General features: G+C 42.8%; 1 protein-coding gene across 1 annotated transcript in view; it reads left to right on the top strand.

Annotated features, from left to right (window-relative positions):
- Positions 1-282: 282 nt before the first annotated feature.
- LOC143029695 (patched domain-containing protein 3-like) overlaps positions 283-22,643 on the top strand; it is an 88,929-nt gene continuing 66,568 nt past the window's right edge. The window contains exons 1-5 of the mRNA XM_076192534.1: positions 283-579; positions 15,243-15,372; positions 17,387-17,503; positions 17,799-17,884; positions 18,900-19,154. Coding sequence (XP_076048649.1) covers positions 509-579; positions 15,243-15,372; positions 17,387-17,503; positions 17,799-17,884; positions 18,900-19,154 — 659 coding nt within the window. The 5' untranslated portion in view covers positions 283-508. The remainder of the gene's footprint in view (positions 580-15,242; positions 15,373-17,386; positions 17,504-17,798; positions 17,885-18,899; positions 19,155-22,643) is intronic.

The following is a 22,643-nucleotide window of genomic DNA, read 5'->3' as shown; positions in this document are numbered from 1 at the left end:
CCTTCATTTGAATATTCAAGGTGACCGTCAGCAGATAATAGTGGACTAATGTGATTCCTAACAACCTTTTTATCTCTAATGTAAATATAGAATTCTTTGGGATGCTCTTTGGATTTATCAGCGATGTTCATTTCGTATTGTCGTTTTCTTTTTCTTCACTATAGACGTTACGAAGGTAGATAGGATATGATAAAAACTTATCTCGTTTATCGAGTCCTCACTGATAATGATAAGAAACAAGATTCAATCTCCGCTCTTTTGGACTCGCAAGTGTTTTAACTTCATTAGATTGAAAGTCAGCCTCGTTCGGCCACAAGCCAGAGATCGTAGTCTGCTAATCAAGACGTCTCTTATAAACTGACTCGGGTAGCCAGAGGAAGACCACTTTTCGTGTCTTCCTGAAGTACAAGTAACATAAACTGGCGAGAAATCTTACATACGGTGAAAAAATTTTGCTCAGACTTGCCGTAAACAAAATAGATATTCCTCGTTTGATCAGGAAGTGTTCATGGCAAATATGAATTGCTTAGAACGACTAAGCCTGGCTATTGTGTCCTCGATGGAGAGATTCTTCTATAGGTGAGTCATATTTTACTTTTTTCCCTCAACCATCCTTCAGTGTTTATATATATATATATATATATATATATATATATATATATATATATATATATATATATATATACATATATTTACACACACAATAGTTTAGATAAAATGAGATATGAAGACGGGACACCACGAGCATAGCTCCCCTTCCCGCAAAATGCAACTAGGTAAACACACACACACACACACACACACACACACACACACACACAAATATATATGTATATATATATATATATAATATATACTGTGTATATATATGTATATATATACTGTATATAATATATATATATATATATACACACACACACACAGAAACAAAGGGAAAATAATTAAAAATATAGATAGATCGGGATAGGGATACAGCTATATTTTGAGTATTTGAACACGTGTTTCATCAAATATTTGAGCGTGTAGAGTTGTCACTCCATCCCAATCAATCCTGTGCTGGTGTTCTGTGGTGTGCTTGTAAAGGGCCGATTTCGGATCTTCTCACCTTACTGCACGTTGGTGTTCTTGTACTCTTGTGGCTACGTATTCAGTGTCACAATCCGTGCAGCCTATGCGGTAAACTACATCGGCCGGTTTTAAATGTTCTTCAGTGTCTTTGACCTTGGTGAGATTTCGGTGCAAGGTATTGAGGGGTTTATGTGCCACTTGTACTCCATTGTCTCGTAAAACTCTGGCAGTAACCTCAGATGCTCCTTTGATATAGGGGATTGTGACTCTGGGTGTCATGTGTGGTCTTTGTTCTGGGGTGTCGGTGCGTCGTGCCTTTGTCCATTTTCGTATAGTTGTTCTGCTGGGATAACCGTTGTTCCGGAAGACTTGTAAAATATATTTCATATATATATATATATATATATATATATATATATATATATATATATATATATATATATATATATATGGGGGGGGGGTCACTCTCGGACCTCAACCTTGCAGGTAGTCCGGAACAGTTCATAAGCAGGGTTTGTTTTCCACTCGTTACCACGATTATTAGCGGCGGCGCGGCGCGGCGCCCTAATCTCAGGGGATGGGGGAGTACCCCTCAACCGCAGGCGGCGCCAGGGGCAGGGTGAGCTTCCAAGAAGCTGAGTCAAAATTTTCCTGTACATCCTAAAGTATGGTTCACACTAATGTTTGCAATTGCTCGTGTAAACGGCGCTTAATAACCACCTGCTCTCTACATTTCCCCCCAATCAGATAATCATTACATCAGAAACACTCAAACCTTCTTATCCAATGAGCCCCCACCCCTTATCTTTTAATTTGAGACATCAGTGCAAGACACCAATATACTACCCCATGAAGCAAACTAATATCCCCTCCACTAACATTACACTTCTTATTACTGTACAGCATAAACTATTACCTACACATCCATTCACCTATCTCTACGCACGCCAGACCTTCTAAATTAAGAATGGTCAATAACACAAGCCCTTCCTACTCTTTTCATCCCTTACAACCTCCCCCCCCCACACACACACACACATCCCCATCACTGCAGCCTCAATGGTCCCTTTCCTGTGCAAACCGGAAAGCTGTCCAAAGATCATACACAACTAAAACAGTAGACGACTACCCAGCAATCGACATAACACTAGCTACACCTCCAGATGAAGGTGAGAAGGTTGACAGGTATTGAAAACGCAGTGGCTATTGCAGGAAGATGATCCTCAGTGCCGTCCATTTTGCAAGACATAAACAGGTTTACTTGTCACTGGTCCCATGAAATTAGAAAATGATAATTGTTTCCCGACGACTTGTCATTAAAGAGAAACAATGAAACTGATTATCGTCTGAAATATTATGTCCACCGCTTCTTCGATTAGTTTTCCTTCTTCACTTGATCTCACCTTACAATCTTTTGCATTTTTTCCACCACCGCTAAATCTGCTTTACCTCAAGACGGTCGTCGTCCGTGCCTCTTTCATCTGCCAGGATATAATCTAACGGCGCTCTTGAATGTAATTGTCTGACGTTTGTCTCAATGATCTGTGTATTCAACACTAAAAAGACGAGATTGATCGAGATAGCTTAAACATTTTGTAGTTCTGGAAGTCGTCGACTGTTGAATTCTTTGGTGGTAGAACCAGATTTGCTATATAATGCTATCATATAAAAAATTGATCCATATATCCTTTACATCCGATTCAGGTTAGGTATAGCTTTAGTAGTACGCCTTCGGTAAAAAATAAATAAGTAAATTAAAATAAAGTAAATGAAGCTGTCCTACTCATCCTTGAGACATTTTTTATTTACATTTTCGGGTCAAATAAACTGAATTGAACTTTGTCTCGCAGCATGCTGGTGGCTTATCAGCAGTTCCAAGGAGACACCATCATGGATGGTTTACTCCCGCGATAACCAAAAAATGTTAGATAACGAAAAAATATCAGCAGATATATGATTTCATGGTAGTACGGGTCGAAGGTCAACGTTCAATACATTCACAAGGAAAGTAAGTCTATTGATATCTTGTCTAACAATCGCCTTTATCAGGATTAAAGGAACAAAATTAAATTGTCTGTGCAACAACAGATTAACGAAGTTAATACATCTACAAGCATCCTGCCTCCGAGCTGCTGAACTTTTAAAACTGCTATTCCTCACAATTTGGGAGTAAACAGGCGGTTTCTTTTGAACCCACACCAGGCACTCATATAGGGCCTAGTCAACTACTGATGTCAAGTCTACAGTATTTCTCTGTCACATCCACAGCACTTTGAATATTGGACTCCATATGCTTCCTTGGCCCATATCTCACCACAGGTGTCTTTCACAGCACTCCGCTAAAAAGTTTGTACTCGGAAATCGGACATCCTTCCTCTGGACATCCACCGTACCCTGGCATTACCCACCGCATCAAGCGTACCCCCACCAACCCAGTCTCCCACTCAATTAAAACCTCTCCAACCCTTCGACAAAGTCGTTCCTATTACGACGCTCACTTGAGACTCCTGACTATTTCCCCCAGAACACCCTTGCTCCACCTTAGCCACCCTAATAAAGAAAAAGAAAACAAAAGAAAAAACAACCACAGAAATCTCTCCCACCTATCTACCAACTGAACAGATGTCGACATACATACCGACAGCAAATCATATTTCTTATCCCCCGTTGCTTAAAACAATAGTCTTTTCTTATACTAACTTTCGTTAGACAAAGGCAAGCCACTAATCTTTTCTTTGTCCTTTAATGATTTGGACAGGTGATTAAACACCTGTGTGTGACTAGATCTCAATATGTCATACTTATGTACATGTATTTTTTTTTTTTTTCTACTGTAGAGTGTAGCAATATGTCACTTCCTTCCCTATCCACATCCTCCTCTTCAGTGTGATGTAACGATTACAGAACCCATGTACTGGGACTGACCCAGCAGATAAGGACCAATTTTTTTCCGATAAGACAGTGGTATTTTAGGTGTATGACTAGGAGTATTAGGGTTTTAGTACGTCGATGTAGCTTTCAAGCAGAAAGCTACATCGAAACTGATAACTAATGTGGTTTGTATGAGACGTATTTTGCTGGTGGAGCAATCGGAAGCATTCCGATCTTGCCTCTTCATTTTCGTGGGTTCGAGTCCCGCATTCCCGAATCACATTCCAAGTGTATCGGGCAGAGTTGACGGATTCTGTTCACGATACTCACCACCACCACCTACCAAGTGTGTTTCAATATTATCAGCCCCCCCCCCCAAATTTGTTCTTCCATGAATCATTGTAAGGATGTCATTTAATAGATTTTAGTACTTTCTGATGTTTTGCCAGGTCCGGGGGCTAAATAAACTGACAGCATGGGTGCGGTATTTGGGCGGAATTGTACTGTGTTTGGCATTTGTTTAATTCCATTTATCTGTTTTGTGCTGCGCGTGTTGTAGGGTTGCCAGGATTGTGTCTCAGTTGCGCTGAAAAGGGATAGAAAGGAGATATACCACGTTCGTTGGCCGTTTAACATACCTGTATTGTCACCTATATGATTGTTTTGTGTTGTTGAAGCAATCAAGTTGAAGCAATCAATCAAGAAGTATCATCTGCAAACAGTAAGCATTCAGGAATACCACAGGCTTTATAGATATCGTTACTGTAAATCAAAAACAAAATAGGACCTAGAACACTACCTTGAGGTACCCCCATACTTACCCATTAATCTCGATTTAACACCGTTAAATAAGACAACTTGATTACGATTAGATAAATATGACTGAAACATCTGAAGTTCAAAGTCTCTTATTCCGTACTCAGCCATTTTCATCAATAGAATACTATGATCAACTGTGTCAAAAGCCTTTTTAATGTCTAGAAAAACTGCGGCACATATTTTTTATTAGATAGTCGAGTTGCAATATATTCATGTAAGAGAGCAACAGGCATATATGTTGAGTGGTTTTCACGGAATCCAAATTGATTATCGAAAATGATCCCATAGTACTCAAGGTAATCTACCAATTGCTCAAGAATAACGGTTTCAAGTACTTCAGACAATACCGGAAGGATCGAAATCGGACGAAAATTTGATACGTTTGATGTGGGCCCATCTTTATGGATCGGGTGTACTACAGCAATTTTTAGGACATTAGGAAAGCAACTCTGTTGAAAGCACAAAGTGATTAAATGCATGAGTAAATGAATAATTTTGGGAGCAGCAAGTTTAAGGATCTTTGTATTAGGGCAATCATAGCCATTGGACTTATTTTTAAGATTATTTATAATACGCAAAATATCGTGAGTTGATGGTTTTATTAGACTAAATTGTGATGAGACTGGAGTTATATATTGAAGTGGGTTTCCTGGGTCATTTGGCAGCTTATCAGCCAATAAACTACCAACTGAACAGAAAAAGTTGTTAAACATATCAGCGATATCATGGTTGTCAGTAACCTGCCTGTTATTGTGAATAAACAAATTGGGAGTATTATTACTTCTCTTTTTATTAATTACTTCAAGAAGTATTGACCAGAGTTTCTTCGGAACCGATGAATTTTCTTCAAGTTTTTTGAGATAGTATTGCTTGCGAGCCGATTTAATTGATGAGTTGAGAACATTACGATATCTGATCAAATTGTGTTTATTAAGTTCAGAGTTGCACTTAATGTATTCTTTTATAAAGTTTATTTGTTAAATTGATGCATTTCAATAAGTTATTTGTTATCCAAGGTTTGATTGGAATCTTTCTTCTTGATGTTATTTTAGTCGTTAATTTAGTAATTTCTTCATTAAATATAGTTATCAAACAATTGGCGAAATCATTGTGGTGACCAAGGTCTAAATATACAGGTCAGACCGTTGGAATTCTTCTGCGCAGCTTCTGACGTCATTTGGCTGAGTCCATTTTCTCTTTGTGATACACTGAAGAAAACTGTGAAACGCCAAGGAAGACAGGAACTATAATATTTTATATTATATATATATATATATATATGTATATATATATATATATATATATATTATATATCATATATATTATATATCATATATATTATATATTCATATATATAGACAGGAACTATAATATTTTATATATATTTATATATATATTTTATATAATATTTGTCAGAATATAACTAATTGCGTGGAGCAGTGCGAGCGAAGGCAACGTCATTTTTGAACGACGGACCAGCTTCAACTGACAGCTATAGGACCCGCTAACCCCACTTTGAGCAGCCAGGTGACGTTCACGGGCCCGCTGCGCCAACTCCCTCGAAATTCGGTCGGAAGTGGTTAGACCTTATATTCTTAGATCTTGGTGGTGACAAGTATAATGAGAACGAGTATAATGAGAACGAGAGCAACTCGGACGCGACGGCGCGGCGGGACTACTACTAATAGCAATCCGAGAGCCGCGCTTTCTTGCCAAGATAGTCCAGAGCCCCAGGATAACCGAGCTGAGTCAGAGCCTTTGATAGCTTTGGGACGAGTGGGTACTTTTATCCACTCTGACACCTGGCTATCGCAGGCGGCTGGGCTACTGGACTCCTTCAAGCTCACCAGCGTTCTCCTTGAGAAGGGTAGGAACTCTCCACACCCAGAGTTCAAGCCCCCACCACCATGGCTGTCGATACCTGCAACCTTCGTTGTCGCAAAGCTTCCCAGTAAGAAGAAGTTATGTGACCAGGAAAGAGTACGAGCGCAGGCCCCACAAGGCATCCGCGCACTGTCGGAACCTGGAATGGCGGTCTATTATACGGATGACTCCGTAGACCCCAACAGGCCTCGTAGTGCGGGGGCTGCTTTCGTGACGGATGGTTTAACCTACGGCAGGAGAGTATCTGATCATGCGTCCACTCTCCAAGCTGAGGCCATAGCGGTCCAAGGAGCGTTAGAGCATGCTCTAATATCTCGAGCTGGTCCTGTGGTGATCCACACGGATTCACAGTCTCTGCTAGGCAGCTTAGAATCGATACAGCCCAGCGACAATGTACGCCTACTGACCTCCATCCTAGCACTCCTGCTGAAGCTGCATCAGCAAGGCAGGAGTGTTACGGTCAACTGGGTGCCAAGCCACGTAGGTGTCCCAGGTAACGAGCTAGCCGACGCCGCAGCTGAAGCGGCGCGCCAAAGACCCGAAGTCGATGTTGTCGTCCCTCTCAGCAGAAATCAGTTGCGCATACGCACCAGGGCTCTTAATCAGATACAACGGTTCCTTCAGCACAGACTAGAGGCAGAGGTGTCAGAGAGGGCGAGGTGGTACAGGGCAGTCACAGACTACGAGCCCCTTGTACTTCCTCGCTCCACACCTAGAAAAGTGGAAACTCTGCTCTTCCGTCTGCGACTGGAGGACCGTTATTTCTGGCAAATAAAAAGTAACCCAACACCTGAAGAAAGAAGATGCCACCACTGTAGCCACCCTGAAGCATTACTTCAAGCATTGCCCCGCAACTGCTTTTCTGAGGAGAGGGCCTCCGACAACATCTGAGGGTCTTGTGCGTCGCCTATGCCGCCACCTAAGCGATTACGAACTGCGTCGGCTGGTGGAGTGTCAGCCCCCCCTGTATATATATATATATATATATATATATATATATATATATATATATATATATATATACATGTATTCACTGTATCACCTCTTGTAACACCAAACACCGTTAGATCAGAAAGGGTGCATTCGCCGAGATGTGCATACGTATTTTACATGCGTATACACATCTTTTGATTGTATGAGTGTGTGTGGTTGGGCCCACACACACACATATGTAAAATCAACCTCCAAACGGGCTCACATCAAAAGCCCGTGGGAGCTTCACTCCCGAATTACACACACACACACCGCGCTTTCTGATTGGTCTCGCCGTCGCTGAGTCTGTGCTAGCTCACACTGTGGAGCCGAGCCCTGCAGTCCCCTATGTTCGATCTAGTCTCAGCGTACGCTACGATTGGTGATGTGGTGACGAATCTAATCAAGACCCGGGAAGGTGCACTGACCAGCTTCCAGGACATCTTCAAGAAGGCAGAGGGGCTCCTCCAGGAGATCGATTCATCACACGACACCATTCCTGTACCTCGAGTTTGCAAGCGCCAAACGCAGCGAGCGAATTTACCCTTCCAGACAGCTGAGGAGTATTACCGAAGATCTGTATATGTCCCATTCCTCGACCATGTATTGACTGAGCTGCAGACCCGGTTCGGGAATGATACTATTCCTGTTGGCTTCAAGATCAAGAATCTGCTCAGCAGCGCTGACGGAGATGTTGCTGCTGTACTGGAAGCGGCAAAGGTTTATGAGGCTGACATCGAGACCTTGAGCCTCGTGAAGGCGGAAGCAGAGCGCTGGTATTCAACAACAATGAAGTTCGAATCCATTGGAGATGCCCTTGCCCACGCCCAGACCCGAATGTATCCGAACCTGGCCAAGCCCCTCCGAGTTTTAATCACGCTCCCAGTCTCGAACGCAGAGGCCGAGCGTTCATTTTCAACCCTGAAGCGACTGAAGACCTACCTAAGGAATACTATGGGTCAAGATCGCCTCAACGGCCTGGCGCTACTCGGCGTTCACAATGAAATCAATATTGAAATAGACAGTGTAATCAATATATTTGCCCCCCAAAAAAACAGGATGTTGATGTTCGTGTGAGATCCCATGAACAATGCTGTGTGTTATTAATGTAATTTAGATACTTTTATTAACAGGTTCAGAAGTTCATACACGTTTTTAAAGTTACTTTTATTTTTTATTACTTCCATGAGTCCATGTGCACTAACACTACGCACGGATCCTGCAATAATTTCTCTCTATGAGAGAGTATACGCGTGCCAGTGCCTTATCACTGACTAGCACAAGCCACAAGCGTGTAACAATATAAAACGAATATACATTCTATTATATACGTCTAAAATACAGAAAAATCTGATAAATATTATCAAGTTAAGTATACCTCAGACTTCTGATACATCAGACTACTCAGAGGAAGGAATTCAGGTTAGCCCCCCCCCCCCAAATTTTTATCCTGGATTCGCCACTGGTGCCGAGGTCTGAAGGAGGCGATAAGCCAGGAATCAGGGACGGAAGAGTTGCACCCTCCCCCCTCCCTCTACGATGCCCCAGTCTCCCGCTCACTCTCGTACGAGCAGGACACGGGTTCTCTACTCTGGTACCGAGCGCATTTCCATCTCCCCCTGGAATTTCGCTCTGTCAACTTATATGTCCTCATATCAGGCGTTTGCACTTCAACATAGCCCCTGTTTTTTTTTTGTTTTTTTTTTTTCTTTTTTTTTTTTTTTGTTTTTTTTTTTTCTTTTTTTTAAACTGCATTCGTGGAGGAGCCCACATTCCCGGTTATTTTTCGCACACCCTAGCGCACCAGCATAGGTTGAGCTCATTGGGCATCGTAAAACTGTGGGTAAACCCACCTCCACTGGGACAAAGGCCATGGAGGCCTCTCTCAAAATAAAAAACGCCATGTCGACCCAAGCTCGCCTCCTGATTCTGACGACAAGGAGGGGGCACCGGATTCCACTCGTAACACTAAAAACCCCAGACTCCCCACCTACAATGTCCTCCCTTCGGACGGCATCGGCTCGCCTTTCGACGTCGTCAGAGCCCTCGAGACTGGCTCCCTCCAAGGAAAGCTAGTCTCCTTCAAGCTATTGTGGGATGGCACGGTCATCCTCATCCCCCGCCACCAAATTGTAGTCGATACCCTCGACGCGGTCAAGGAGCTTCAAGGACACCGTGTGAATATCACGAAGCTCCTCCCGGAGGATCGCGTGACGAAGATGGTAGTATATGACTACACTTAGATTGGAGCTACTCATGAGTCAGCCCATAATTACCAACGCTAAGCAGTTACTTGACCGGTACAAACAGGAATCACCCCGCGTGATTATTGACGTCAAGGGAGACCCCATCCGCACTTTAGACTTAGGAGGATAGGGGACGTTTCACGTTGGCATATACATTCCCGATCACCTCAGGTGTTTTAAGTGCCAAAAATATGGCCACCATCAAAACCAATGTCGAGCACGACTTCCCCGATGCGGCATCTGCAGCCGCCCTCACTTGACAGATACGTGCCTCGACAAAGTTAAAAAGGGGGGACATCAACCTCCAAGCCAGATGCCCCAACTGCGAGAAAAAAAAAAAAAAAAAAAAACATGCATGGAATGCTCGGTGCTCGATGAGGAAGATTGAGACCACGCAGTGCTATCAGATGGCCGCGGAACGGGTGGATTTCGTTCCGGCCCCACCAGAAACTTTCGTATGGGGGAGTAAGAAGCACTCCGCCTCAGGACAAATGCCCGCTCCGACACCCACAACCGACGCTGCACACCCCCACACCCTCTGTGCCGACGCTTTCGCCCACTGCCATTGTCTTGGAAGAGAGTGACCTCAAGGACATTCTCTCCACAGTCATTGTGGGGGTTACAGAAGCCCTTGGCCACAATCACCTCGACAGCGAAGGGACCAATACCCTGATCAACAATGCCATGCAAGTAATCCACCGCCGACGGGCGTAGCACACACATGAGCGAGCAAACTCACCCCCCTCTACCCAACAGCACAACACAAGATAACGAAAACCCCGAGAGCGCGATAACACTGCCTTCCCCCCCCCCCGCGACCCAGCCCCGCCCCGCCCGTAACCCCCCCTTCCCCCACCTCGGCCCGCTCCGACAGTCCTACCACCGCCTCACCCACTGAGTTGCTCGCTGCTGACCTAGCTGAGCTCCCACCCACCTTCCGTAGGAAGACTGACGACAACAGCTGTATCTCCTCGGCTTCATCCACTTCCGGTGCCACCCGGGGCGACGGAAGTAATTCAGATATGGACACAGAGGTTACCGATGATGCCTCCCTTCAATAACACTGAGCTTCGCATTCTCCAGTTTAATACCAATGGGTTCCTCAGCAAGAGATCGTATCTGCTGGCTATCGCTCAGTAATACGATTTCGATATCATTCTTCTACAGAAAACACTACTAAGGGAGGAGGTGTGATTTCCGGGTTATCGCACTTTCTTCTTACCGCACAGTGACAATGCGAGAGGCTGCATAGCCCTTGTCAGGGACAGTCTACCCTGCAGCGAAGACACCAACCCCATATACTGTGGTGAAGACATGGAGGCTCATGCGGTTCTCGTACAACGAGCCCATGAGACCTTCACCATTCCAAAACCGAACAAAGACCCAACAATCCCAACATCGCACCGCCCAATCACACTTCTCTGCACCCCCTCTAAAGTCATTGAACGCCTAATACTTAAACTTGTCACACCATATGTTCCCCTTGCTGACTCACAACACGGTTTTAGGCCACTACACTCCACAAACACTCTTCTGACAAACCTCACACAAAGAATTTTAGATGGCATCAATTCAGATAGGCCCCACCACAGAACACTTCTTATAACATTGGACATTAGTAAAGCTTTTGATGCTATCCCCCGCCACAACCTAACAAATAAAATATATAACACAGACATGCACAATAACACCAAAAGATGGCTGGCCAATTATCTGGCAGGCAGGAATGCTCATGTGTCATATAATGGCCAATCATCGCACATCAGAAACATCAAGAACGGAGTACCACAGGGCTCAGTTCTATCCCCCACATTATTTAATCTATACATGCATGACTTACCCACGCCAGACACCTCAGAAATACAAATCTCTTCGTACGCAGACGACATAACAATCACATGCACACATCGTAACACAGACAAAGCTGCAGAAATAATCCAGCCTTACCTTGACACACTCAACACATGGTTCATCACAAACAGACTCAAAATAGCTCCAACCAAATCTACAGCAACACTTCTCACCAACTGGACAAAAGAACACAAATACATACCTCATCTCTACATCAACAACACTCTAATACCACACACAAACACACCGAAAATTCTTGGTGTAACATACGATACATCCATGTCTTTCAAACAACACCTCACAAACATAAAAAACAAATGCACACCTAGACTTAACGCACTTAAGTCAATCACTGGAACAACATTTGGACAAAACAAAGAAACTAATATAACAATATACAAACAATGCATACGCTCAGTGATGAATTATGCGAGTCCTGCATGGGCTCCTAATCTCAGTGAGACACACCACAACACCCTTCAAATCATACAAAACAAAGCCCTAAAAACAATTACAGGCTGCACAAATACATCACCTACAGACCATTTACACCATGAAACAAAAGTCCTCAAAGTCAAGGACCACCTCGACATGAGAGGCACACAAACACTTGCTGCAGCCACCACAAACACATCACACCCGCTACACTACATAGCAGAACACCCACACACACCAAGAAACATTAAAACTACAACCATAGACCTTTATTACACACAGATACTCTCTTCTCTTCCTCCACAACCACCAAATACCAGCCTCCGGAAACATATTCATAATCATATCACTCACCGCTCCATTAACACACTAAAAGACAACACACTGCTGCATGCCAGACCCCCTGATATCCACCCTTCTGAATCCTCTCTCCCACGTAAGGACAGAGTCCACTTGGCCAGACTGCGATGCGGTCACCACCCAGCACTTCTAAGCTACCAGAAGAGGCTGGACGACCGTGTTGTGAACAGCTGCCCAGGATGTAACACTTCACCCCATACCATACAACACATAATGGAAGACTGCATTATACACAATCATGCACGCAAACAACACAACATACACTCTATGAAGGATTTGTGGGAAAACCCAGTTTCGGCTGTGGCCTTCCTTGGGGAGACGGGACTGCTCGGACAGTCTAGGGAACGACAACAACAACAACAACTTGTACAGGGGCCGTCACGCGGTGCTAGAACTTGGGGGAAGTGAGCACCCTCGCTGGGGACAGACTCCTCATAATCGGAGGGGATTTTAACGCTCACCACCCATCTCTCTCATCCACACAGGTCCCCAATGCTGCTGGGAATCATCTACACCTCACATTGAACAGACATCGCCCTCCTGAATGACGGGTCTTCGACCCACGTACGGGGAGGCAGGCTCGACTTAACCCTTGTGACTGCCACTCTCTCCTCCCGCGCGAGATGGGAGATTCAGCCCGTTGTCACCAGTGATCTATTTGCCGTATATACGTACATACGGGATGTGGCTCCGCCACCAATGGTGCCACACATTCCGCGGTGGAACACATCAAAGGCCAACTGGCCTCTCTTCTCCAACGCCCTGGTGTCCAAGGCAAATAAAACTCTTCGTCATGGGACGTTGACAGCTTGGAGGCGGACTTCTCAGCCGTCCTCCATGCTGCCGCAAACGGGACGATTCCGCTGCAGGGACAGCCCACCCGAAGATACAAGAACCACTGGCACTACAACGAGGAAATGAGAGAGTCTAATCACAGGGTGTGCATGTTCCGCCGTGCCTTTCGACGACCAAGGACAGAGGTCACTACCTATGAACTCACATATATTTTCAGTTTATCTCTTATATTTTACAGCACTACATCACTTACCCACGAAGAACGGAGAGTCACATGAATACAACAGTGTGTACATGTCCACACACCAAAATAAAATACTGTTAAGCTGTATACTGCTAAGCTGGTTTGAAGGCAAGCTCTGATGGAGAGATTTTGTTTACTCAGAAATGAATGTTGGGGGCCAATGATATGATAGGGCTAGTTCTAAGCGCGAAAAAAGGAGGGAGGGAAAGAGACGTCAAGGGGGGTGACGACTATGGGTCTCAAGTCGTGTCCCAACTTGGTCTGCTTTGGGGGGAAGTGGGAGGAGGTGAGTAAGGAACGGAGGCCGCGAGCCAGGCTCATAGTGTGATGCTCCGGGGCGATCTGAATCTGACGTTCTTCCGGTCTTTATATACACGGGTAGATCATGACCCGTGCCCTTAATTGGCGCAAAAGCAAAGTCGATGCCTGGTGAGTCGGACGCAAAGCGTTCTCATGTTGCTGAGTCACAAAGTATGGGATGTGCGTTTCTCAAAGAATCCAGTGTTCATCTTCACGTGGCTGGCCGAGGTACAGGTAAGTCATCGCTGGGGCCGATGCTGGTACTTCACGTGACTTCTTCAAGGAGGCTTTGTCCCACCCGTTGGCCTTAAGGAAGCTTTGGTCAGTCCGACTCAGCCGGGTGGCGCGTGTCCTAGCATTAATACATAGTGGTATTTTGACGGTTGTAATGTTCACAGATTGCTCACCTAATCTTCCGAACAGTTAGGCCTAGGATGTGGATCGATATGCGAGGAAAGCATAGGAGAAGATGGGCGTGATGAAGGGCGTGAACTCAGCAAAATGAGAGATGGGTTCGAAGAAGAAAGCATACATCACCTTTTGTATGACCTCGTATTCTGTTCATAATATAAATTATATCTACAGACTAACTTCTGCCCATTATTGAATACTCTAACACCGACTGAGATCACATGATTATTATATTCAAATTTTAAGCCATGCCCACTGGGCCTATGCGTTGATTTATTTACATATTTGTTTTCACTTGGTTAACCTGAGAACCACAGGTTATGTTGTAAGACATAAGGATGTTCGAAACTAGCATGTTTTTCCAGAATAGTGTTTGAATCATAAGTGGCAAGGGCAGGATTATGGGAGAGCTTTAATAATTTAGATTTTAAGGAAATCTTCACCAAAGTTCAAAGGGGTGACAATCTTTCTAAGTTCACGTGAATGTTGAGTTGGTTTAGTGAAAGTTATGGCAAAGCTAACAGCTTTGGTCATGTTTCTCTGTTCACTGGCTTCATAACACTGTTGTTTTGAAATGCATACAGTTCAACGCGGTGACGTACCTTGCCATGAATGTACTTCTGGCTGGTACCAGACGATTCAATTCAGCTGAAGGACACATCCTTGGGATAGAACGGGGCCCTTCAGTTGAAGAGAATTGTCTGACATTAGACAGAGGACATTAATATCCAGAGCACGTGACTGTGTTGAAGGGATTGACCAAATATAATAAGTATTAATGAAGACTGATTGATTTTCATTATTCTTTAAGATGAATGGATTTGTCTGGCAATAGTCAAAATAAGAGGAGTGATGTGGATATTTTTTATTTATAGGTTAATTAATCAGTGAGATATATTTGGTAACTTGTAGGAAATTATACAGGCCGTTACAAATTATACCCTGAGATGAAACTACAGCAACTTTAAATTTTTTGTTGTTGCCAGGTATGGACTGTTGGTGGCCCGTAACCCCGGAAAGGTGATTCTCTTCTGCTTCCTGGTAACCGGAGTCGCTGCCATCGGTTTCCTCAACTTCCGGATGGAGGTGCGCCCAGAGAAGCTCTGGATTCCGCAGGTATGTATTTCGTACCATTAGAGTGTGTACGCGTCCCTTTGCGGCCTGCCTGGGATCGATCTAGCTTCGTCATCGCGAAGACTCTGGTTCATTCCTCGGTGACTACTTGGCTGCCCGAACACTTGAAGGAAAAATTAATTATTCCGGCCGTAACTAAGGGCTTCCTGGCTGTGGATGTCGAGTATGTTCACTAGTTTTTCATTGCACCTTTGCCAACTTTAGATAAATACACTAAACAGGTCAGCCTGGCAACAGGAGAAATTCCGCTCCATGCCTTTCTGAAGGGACTCTGCCATCTCACCACCACTCATCGTCAATCCATGTCACTCAGAGCCTCTTTGACCTCTGTCAGAGAGGGCGGAGATTCGCCACCTGAACACTATCGATGGGAAGCTGTCCGCTTGGAGGGTCATCCATAAGCAACTGCTCAAAGTACTCGGCAAATGGACTACACCCCTCCACAGCTGACACTAACTCGCCATCAACTATTCAGATTGTGCTCCTCCGGGTCACACGTCTACCTTAAAATGGCCCTCGAGATCCTCAGTGATGCCCCTGACTTAACTCTCCTTATCCATTTTCATGAAAGCTCTAGTCCGCCGTGTCTGAGTCCTGTTTTGGTCCAGGTCCACAGCCATTCTGGTAGCACGACCCAATTCTATACTCTCCATTGTATCTCGCGATGCCACACCTTGTCCAACGCACTCCTTGGCAATTTCCAGAGATTCACGTTTAAAAGTGTCTCAGTTCTTGGTCAAATAATTCAAACCTATTAGAGATTGGTACCGTATACTCCTGGGAACACGCATCATTCCTGGGATTCTCCAGATGAAACCCAGGTTGGTTACATCTCGGGATTCTCCTGGATTTGATAAGTAGTCTGAGGGTTGCGATCACAAGTCTATGACCAGTCCCAAAGAATTCAGCACTTCGATGAATCCTGCAGCTCTGTAGGATCTTCCAACGAGTACTAACAAGTGTGTGATTGATCTCCTTGGCCATTCCTCCGGTATTACTATACTATGTCTATTGGTGTAGTTTTCGTCTCGGAAACCAAGAACCGGCAATCTTCAACCTTCTGGATTTTTCAAAGTTCAGAAGGAGAAACCTGTTGATGTTCCTGGTTTCAGAACACTGGGGTCCAATGTATACTCCACAGCCAGCTCTGTCGATGCCAGTAACCGCATCGAAGTCGCTCATCAACCGAAGTAACCTTTATAACGGCGTGCTGTAGTCGACTAGATATGCCTACACCTATCTCCTACGAGGTGGGTTCCATCGCTTCGGCCCGACCAGATGTTAGTGTAACCCTCACTATTGACCTTCCGCTGCCTGGTCTTCTCACCTCTGAGAAAGCCACTATATCCAATCTAAGCTTCCTGAGCTCCGCCGATAAAAGAGATGGTCGGTCGTCATGGGAGAAAGAATGTTCGAGGCGCCCACACGGAGAGCCCGCCGGAGGCTCACCTCCGGCCTGGTTCTACGTGTTTGTGTCATTTGCAACACCCGGCATCCGCACAGCGGTTTTGGTGACTTTTCGGGACAGATTGCAAGCCCGTCCTCATCATATGCGTCCAGTATAGTTACTATGAACGCCTGTGAATTCTACCTCCTACAACATTGGTCATGAAACAGTCATTGTCACCCCCCCCCCCCACGCCCGAATGATCATCCTAGGAAACGGGGCACGGGGAGAGGCGGAGGTAGCCCTCTTGGTTACAGTTTTCCACATCCCTGTTTTTGTGTTGATGTTTGTACAAAAAGCTCTTGCAATCTCTATTTTCTGTACTTTGTCTGAAACTGTAATACACGAAAGATCTTACCGTCTACTCTTTAATTTTCTCCAGTAGTTCTTCTTGCGTTTTGTTTCCCACAGTGAAGTGAGGTTCCTGCTTTTATATATATATATATATATATATATATATATATATATATATATATATATATATATATATATATATATATATATATATATATATATGCACTCATATATCCAATTATCTCTGCGGCACAGAATTCAGACTACATCAAGACCCTCGACTGGCAGCACGACAACTTTCCGAATGATGTCAGGCACGAACTAGCCCTCTTCGAGGCTGAGAACGTCCTCACACCGGAATACATCAAGGAGGTAATTACGTTTACATAATATTGGTATTTTGGGTCTGGAGTCCCTTGTATATAATTCTTCTTTTCCTTGTACTTGTTAAAGGGTTCTTGGAAAACATTCTTAGATTTGATGACCTCGTAAAAACTCGCAGATAAAGACGTATGTTAATCATCCATAGAAACTTGAAGGCATATATGTCAAATATTTGTAGGTAAAATTATCCCTCCGTTATTTCCAGATGTTCCGCATTCCTTAGAAACTTGAAGTCATATATGGTAAATATTTGTAGGTAAAATTATTCCTCCGTTATTTCCAGATGTTCCGCATTCAGAAAGAAGTACATGAGGCTGAGATCATGGACCAATATGGTAGGAAACTTCGACATGAAGACATGTGTGTCAGGTGAGGCTCAACCTGCAATGAGCACCCCAAAAATATAGAAAAATAAATAGCAAGTTATATTTGAGACTCGTAGGATTATGTAAAAAGAAGCACCATAAAATGAGAAAGAAATCTAGTTTTTTATATGTGGTAGAAAGTTTTACTCGTTAAAGTTTTATTAAATCAGTTACTTAGCAATAAAACTAGACACTTTTGACGGATATGATACAGAGGGGACCACCCCAATCCAGCCGTACAAACAAAGGCTTCTGATTGGCTGCATTACATTTTTCGTCAAACACGTCAAAAGAGTTAGACAAGTGTCGGTTTCGAAGAACAGATGGCTAGCAATAAGCTGAGGTGATAAAAAGGTATGACAAACTTTTATTTTCCTAGTGGGTGAATATCAGCATGACCACAGCTTTACAGATGAAGGTTGAATTCAGCTTTCGTAGTGTTTTCTACTTAATTTTTTCTGCTGTCAGGAATTGTAACGATCGAACACTGATGCAACATACACTGATTAGCCCTGTTGTTGCAGATATTAATTTACATAATTATGAAAGCTCCCAACAGTCAATTTTACTTTATATACAAAAAATCTCCATTATAAAGGAGATAGCCAGTCAGGGCATGTACCCACCTTATCCCAGAACCACCCATCACCGATTTGTTTCCCTTGCATCTTAGCTCCTCGTGGCTGAAGTGCCATCCCTGTCTCCCGTCCATTGCCCGGGTCAGAGAAAATGCAGCAAAGCATAGCACAACCACAGTAGGGCCCGACAATCTAAGCTGGTTTACCCCCATTGCTTCATTTACATGGCAACCCTCCTTCCTCATGTGTAAATAAAGAAAACGGGGAGAACTCCCTAAATCGGTCGGTAAATATTTAAATCACCTTGGTTTGTGGATTATGGGTTTCTCCTTGGGGTAGTAGGGGGGTGACCATCACCACCCACCCCCACAGTAAGACACCCCAGCTTCTTCGAGATCTGTCGTCGAAATTCACTGGAAAATCACCCGGGCTCTTCCGCAGAGTTCCTGCCTTAGGAGGAAGGCAGGGCGCCGAGCTGACCAACATCAAGACCCAGCTCTTCCCCGACCGCGACCCGAGCCTGCCTTTCGACTGGTCGCTCGAGTTCGAGGACGACATCTACTGCCAGTTTTACAACAGGATGCCCATGGCCTGTCTCGAACTCAGCATCCTCGACATGTGGGAGAGGGACGAGGATGCCATCCATGACTTGACTCAAGAAGATATCATCAACAGGATCAATAATGTCAATATGAGGTGAGGAAAATTTTATCGATGTGCCTCTGAAGTTTATGAAAACCTGTTTCTCTCTCTGTCTGCATGTCTGTTTGTGTGTCTTCTGCTTTCTTATCTCTCTGTGTCTGTCTGTCTTAGTTACCTATTCCCAAGACCATAGCAAAATGCCCAAATCGAGGAGATACAGTGTAGCAGTGTGTCGGTGAGGAAAGTTGAAAAACGGGGTCTTGCTTTCTTGAGTTTAATTGCAAGTGGACGTAAACAAACAAGCGACGTCTAGAACATCTTCGTATCAGTAACTTAACAAAAACAAAAGATGTCTACATAGGATTCAATTAGATACACATGACTAAAAGTGCTGTATAGGATCTAAACCTATTACAAAGTATAAAACATATGAGAATCACATATATAAGGAATCTACAGCACCAGTATACAATTCTTTAACACCATTTTCATGTATATAAAAATAATAATAAGACAATTAATCTCAATTTACCACATCCCTTTTCCCTTATTGAAAAAGGAGTATCCATATGAACATAACTGAAACATTTATCTTTATAACACCACAATTATAGATTCAATCTATCAGGTGGTTTCACAACTCTGCTAGATCTTCTAACTGGTTGTGGACTTGGTACTTTCACAGCATTATCATCATTATCAACATTTACAGAGGAATTTTCATCAGCCTTATCGATTACTTCTGAACTATTAGGACAATGTCCTTGACCTGAAGAATACATAGTCACAAAAGGTTTACTGCTACCCGAGTTGTCTTTACGTACAGTGTCATTACTGGGAACAGTTGGTGTATATCTAGGCATAAGTTGATCAGAATGTCTTTTCCAAACAATGTTTCCAAAATCTTTTAACATCACTTTGTAGTTTCTCACACCTAGAACTTCAATTACTTTCCCTTCCAACCATGAATGACCTTTGCCATAATTCTTTACAAAAACAGCATCATCAATCTTATGTTCAGACTTCTCAAACTTACACTCTTTTTCCAAAACCTTTTCCTTCTTATTTTGTGGTTTAATTTTCTCAATTATACCTCTGAAGTTTCTGTTAAACATTAGCTCAGCTGGAGCTTTACCTGTGGAACAATGAATTGAACGTCTGTAGTTATACAAAAATCTACAAATTCTGGTTCTGATATCACCTTCCTTAAATTTACTTAATCCTTCCTTGAAAGTTTTTACAGCTCTCTCAGCTAAACCATTAGATGATGGGTTATATGGGGCTGGTGTCATATGTTTTATTCCATTCTTTTCAAAGAAAGTCTCCATTTCCTCAGATACAAATGATGAGGCATTATCTGAAACTACAATGTCAGGTAACCCAAAATTACAAAAAGTTTTTCTCAGCATAGAAATTGTTACTGTAGATGTTGTTGACTTTGTTACATGAACATCCATAAATTTTTAGTGTGAATCCACAATCACTAAGAAATAACTTTCATTGATTGGACCTGCATAGTCCATATGGAGTCTACACCAAGACTTACCCGTCTCAGGCCATGATAAGGTAACTTCCTGAGAACCTTGAAAATTTTTAAAACAAATTGAACAAGCTTTAGTAACCTCAGATATATCTTGATCTAACTTAGGCCACCATATCCAATTCCTGGCTTCAGCCTTCATAGCACTGATACCATTATGACCTACATGCAGCTGTGAAAGTACACTACTTCTTAATTCAGCTGGTATAACTACTCTATTCCTAAATAGCAACACATCTTCATATATACTTAAATCTGCTTTAACTGCTGCATATTCAGAAATAACAGGATTATCAATCCACCCAAATTTAACACATTGGAAAACCTTCCTCAAAACAGGATCACTCTTTGTCATAACCTTAACCCTTTCATAGGAAATATTTTGATCTTCCAAATTTTCAACTAAATTCACATATTCAGCAGGTGTATGTGAGTCTAAAACAGAATCTGATACAGGCAAACGGCTCAGGGTATCTGCTACAATGTTTTGTTTGCCTGATTTAAAACACAATTGGTAATCATACTGGGATAACAATAATGCCCAACGCTGTACTCTTGCGTTTGCATTGACAGGAATCTGTTTCTCACTACCAAATAAACCAAGTAGAGGTTTGTGATCTGTACGGAGCACAAACTTACGTCCAAGCAAAAAATATTTAAACTTAGTTACCGCGTACACTAACGCTAGAGCTTCTTTGTCCAACTGAGAATAATTTAGCTCAGCAGCAGACAGCTTTTTACTTGCAAAGTAAACTGGTCTTGGACTACCATTCATTTCTTGAATTAACACACATCCTACTCCTACTGGTGAAGCATCTACTTCAACAATAACATCATGTTCACCATCAAAATTGGCTAGTAAATCAGAGTTGACTAACTCTTCCTTAACAGTCATAAATGCTTTTGCTTCAACAGAAGACCACTTAAATTTTGCATTTTTCTTCAGTAAATCCTACAGAGGTGCTAATACACTTGAAAATTTTCTTACAAACCTACAATAATAAGTTACTAGACCCAAAAATGATTGAACTTCACCTACAGACTTTGGTATAGGTGCTTCTAAAATAGCAGCAAGTTTCCTTGGTGAAGGTTTTATGCCATCACCTGAAATGACATATCCTAAGTATTCTAAGGAATTGGTATTCAGAACAGTTTTATTTTTGTTAATAGCAACATTATGTTTCTGAAATACCTTCAACACTTTATCTAATCTCATATCATGTTCCTCTTTAGTCTCTCCTCCGACTAATATGTCATCTAAGAAGGCAACTACTCCATCTATATTCATCAATAATTGGGATATCAATCTTTGGAAGATGGCAGGAGATGATGCAAGTCCAAAGGGTAATCTTTTATATTTAAAAAGACCTTTATGAGTATTAATTACTAGCAATTCTTGACTCTCATCATCTACTGGCACCTGTAAGTAAGCATCTTTTAAATCAATCTTTGAGAATATCTTGCTTTTCCCAACAACAGCAAGGATTTCATCAACTTTAGGCAAAGGGTACTGGTCACATGAAATACTTTTGTTTAACTCCTTGAAATCTACACAGATACGCATTGACTTTTTGTCAGCTTTTAACACTGGTACAATTGGAGCTGCCCAAGTACTAGAATGTACTGGTTCAATGATATTGTTATCAACTAACTCTTCTAAAGCATCTTCTACCAATTTTCTGTAGTGGTAGGGCACAGGCCTTGCTTTTTTCCAACTAGGTACAGCACCGCTCTTTAGGTGTACCTTTGCTACAACACATGAAATTGGCAATCTAGAATCAGCTGAAAAATTATCTAATTGTACCTTGGAATCCAAAACATTAACTCCTTCCTCTATACCTGTGAGAGCAATACCAATTTTAGGCATTAAATCTCTTCCACATAAGTTAGAGTTATTAGATTCAACTACATACAAACTTTGAATTACATTGTGACCATTATAAAATATATTTGCATAAACCTTACCCAAAACATGCAAATCATTATTACCATAAGCCTTCAAA

The sequence above is a fragment of the Oratosquilla oratoria genome, chromosome 11, assembly GCF_046742065.1.
Source record: "Oratosquilla oratoria isolate Oo_2021 chromosome 11, ASM4674206v1, whole genome shotgun sequence".
Lineage (NCBI taxonomy): Eukaryota > Metazoa > Arthropoda > Malacostraca > Stomatopoda > Squillidae > Oratosquilla > Oratosquilla oratoria.
This window is presented reverse-complemented; position numbering and strand designations above follow the sequence as displayed.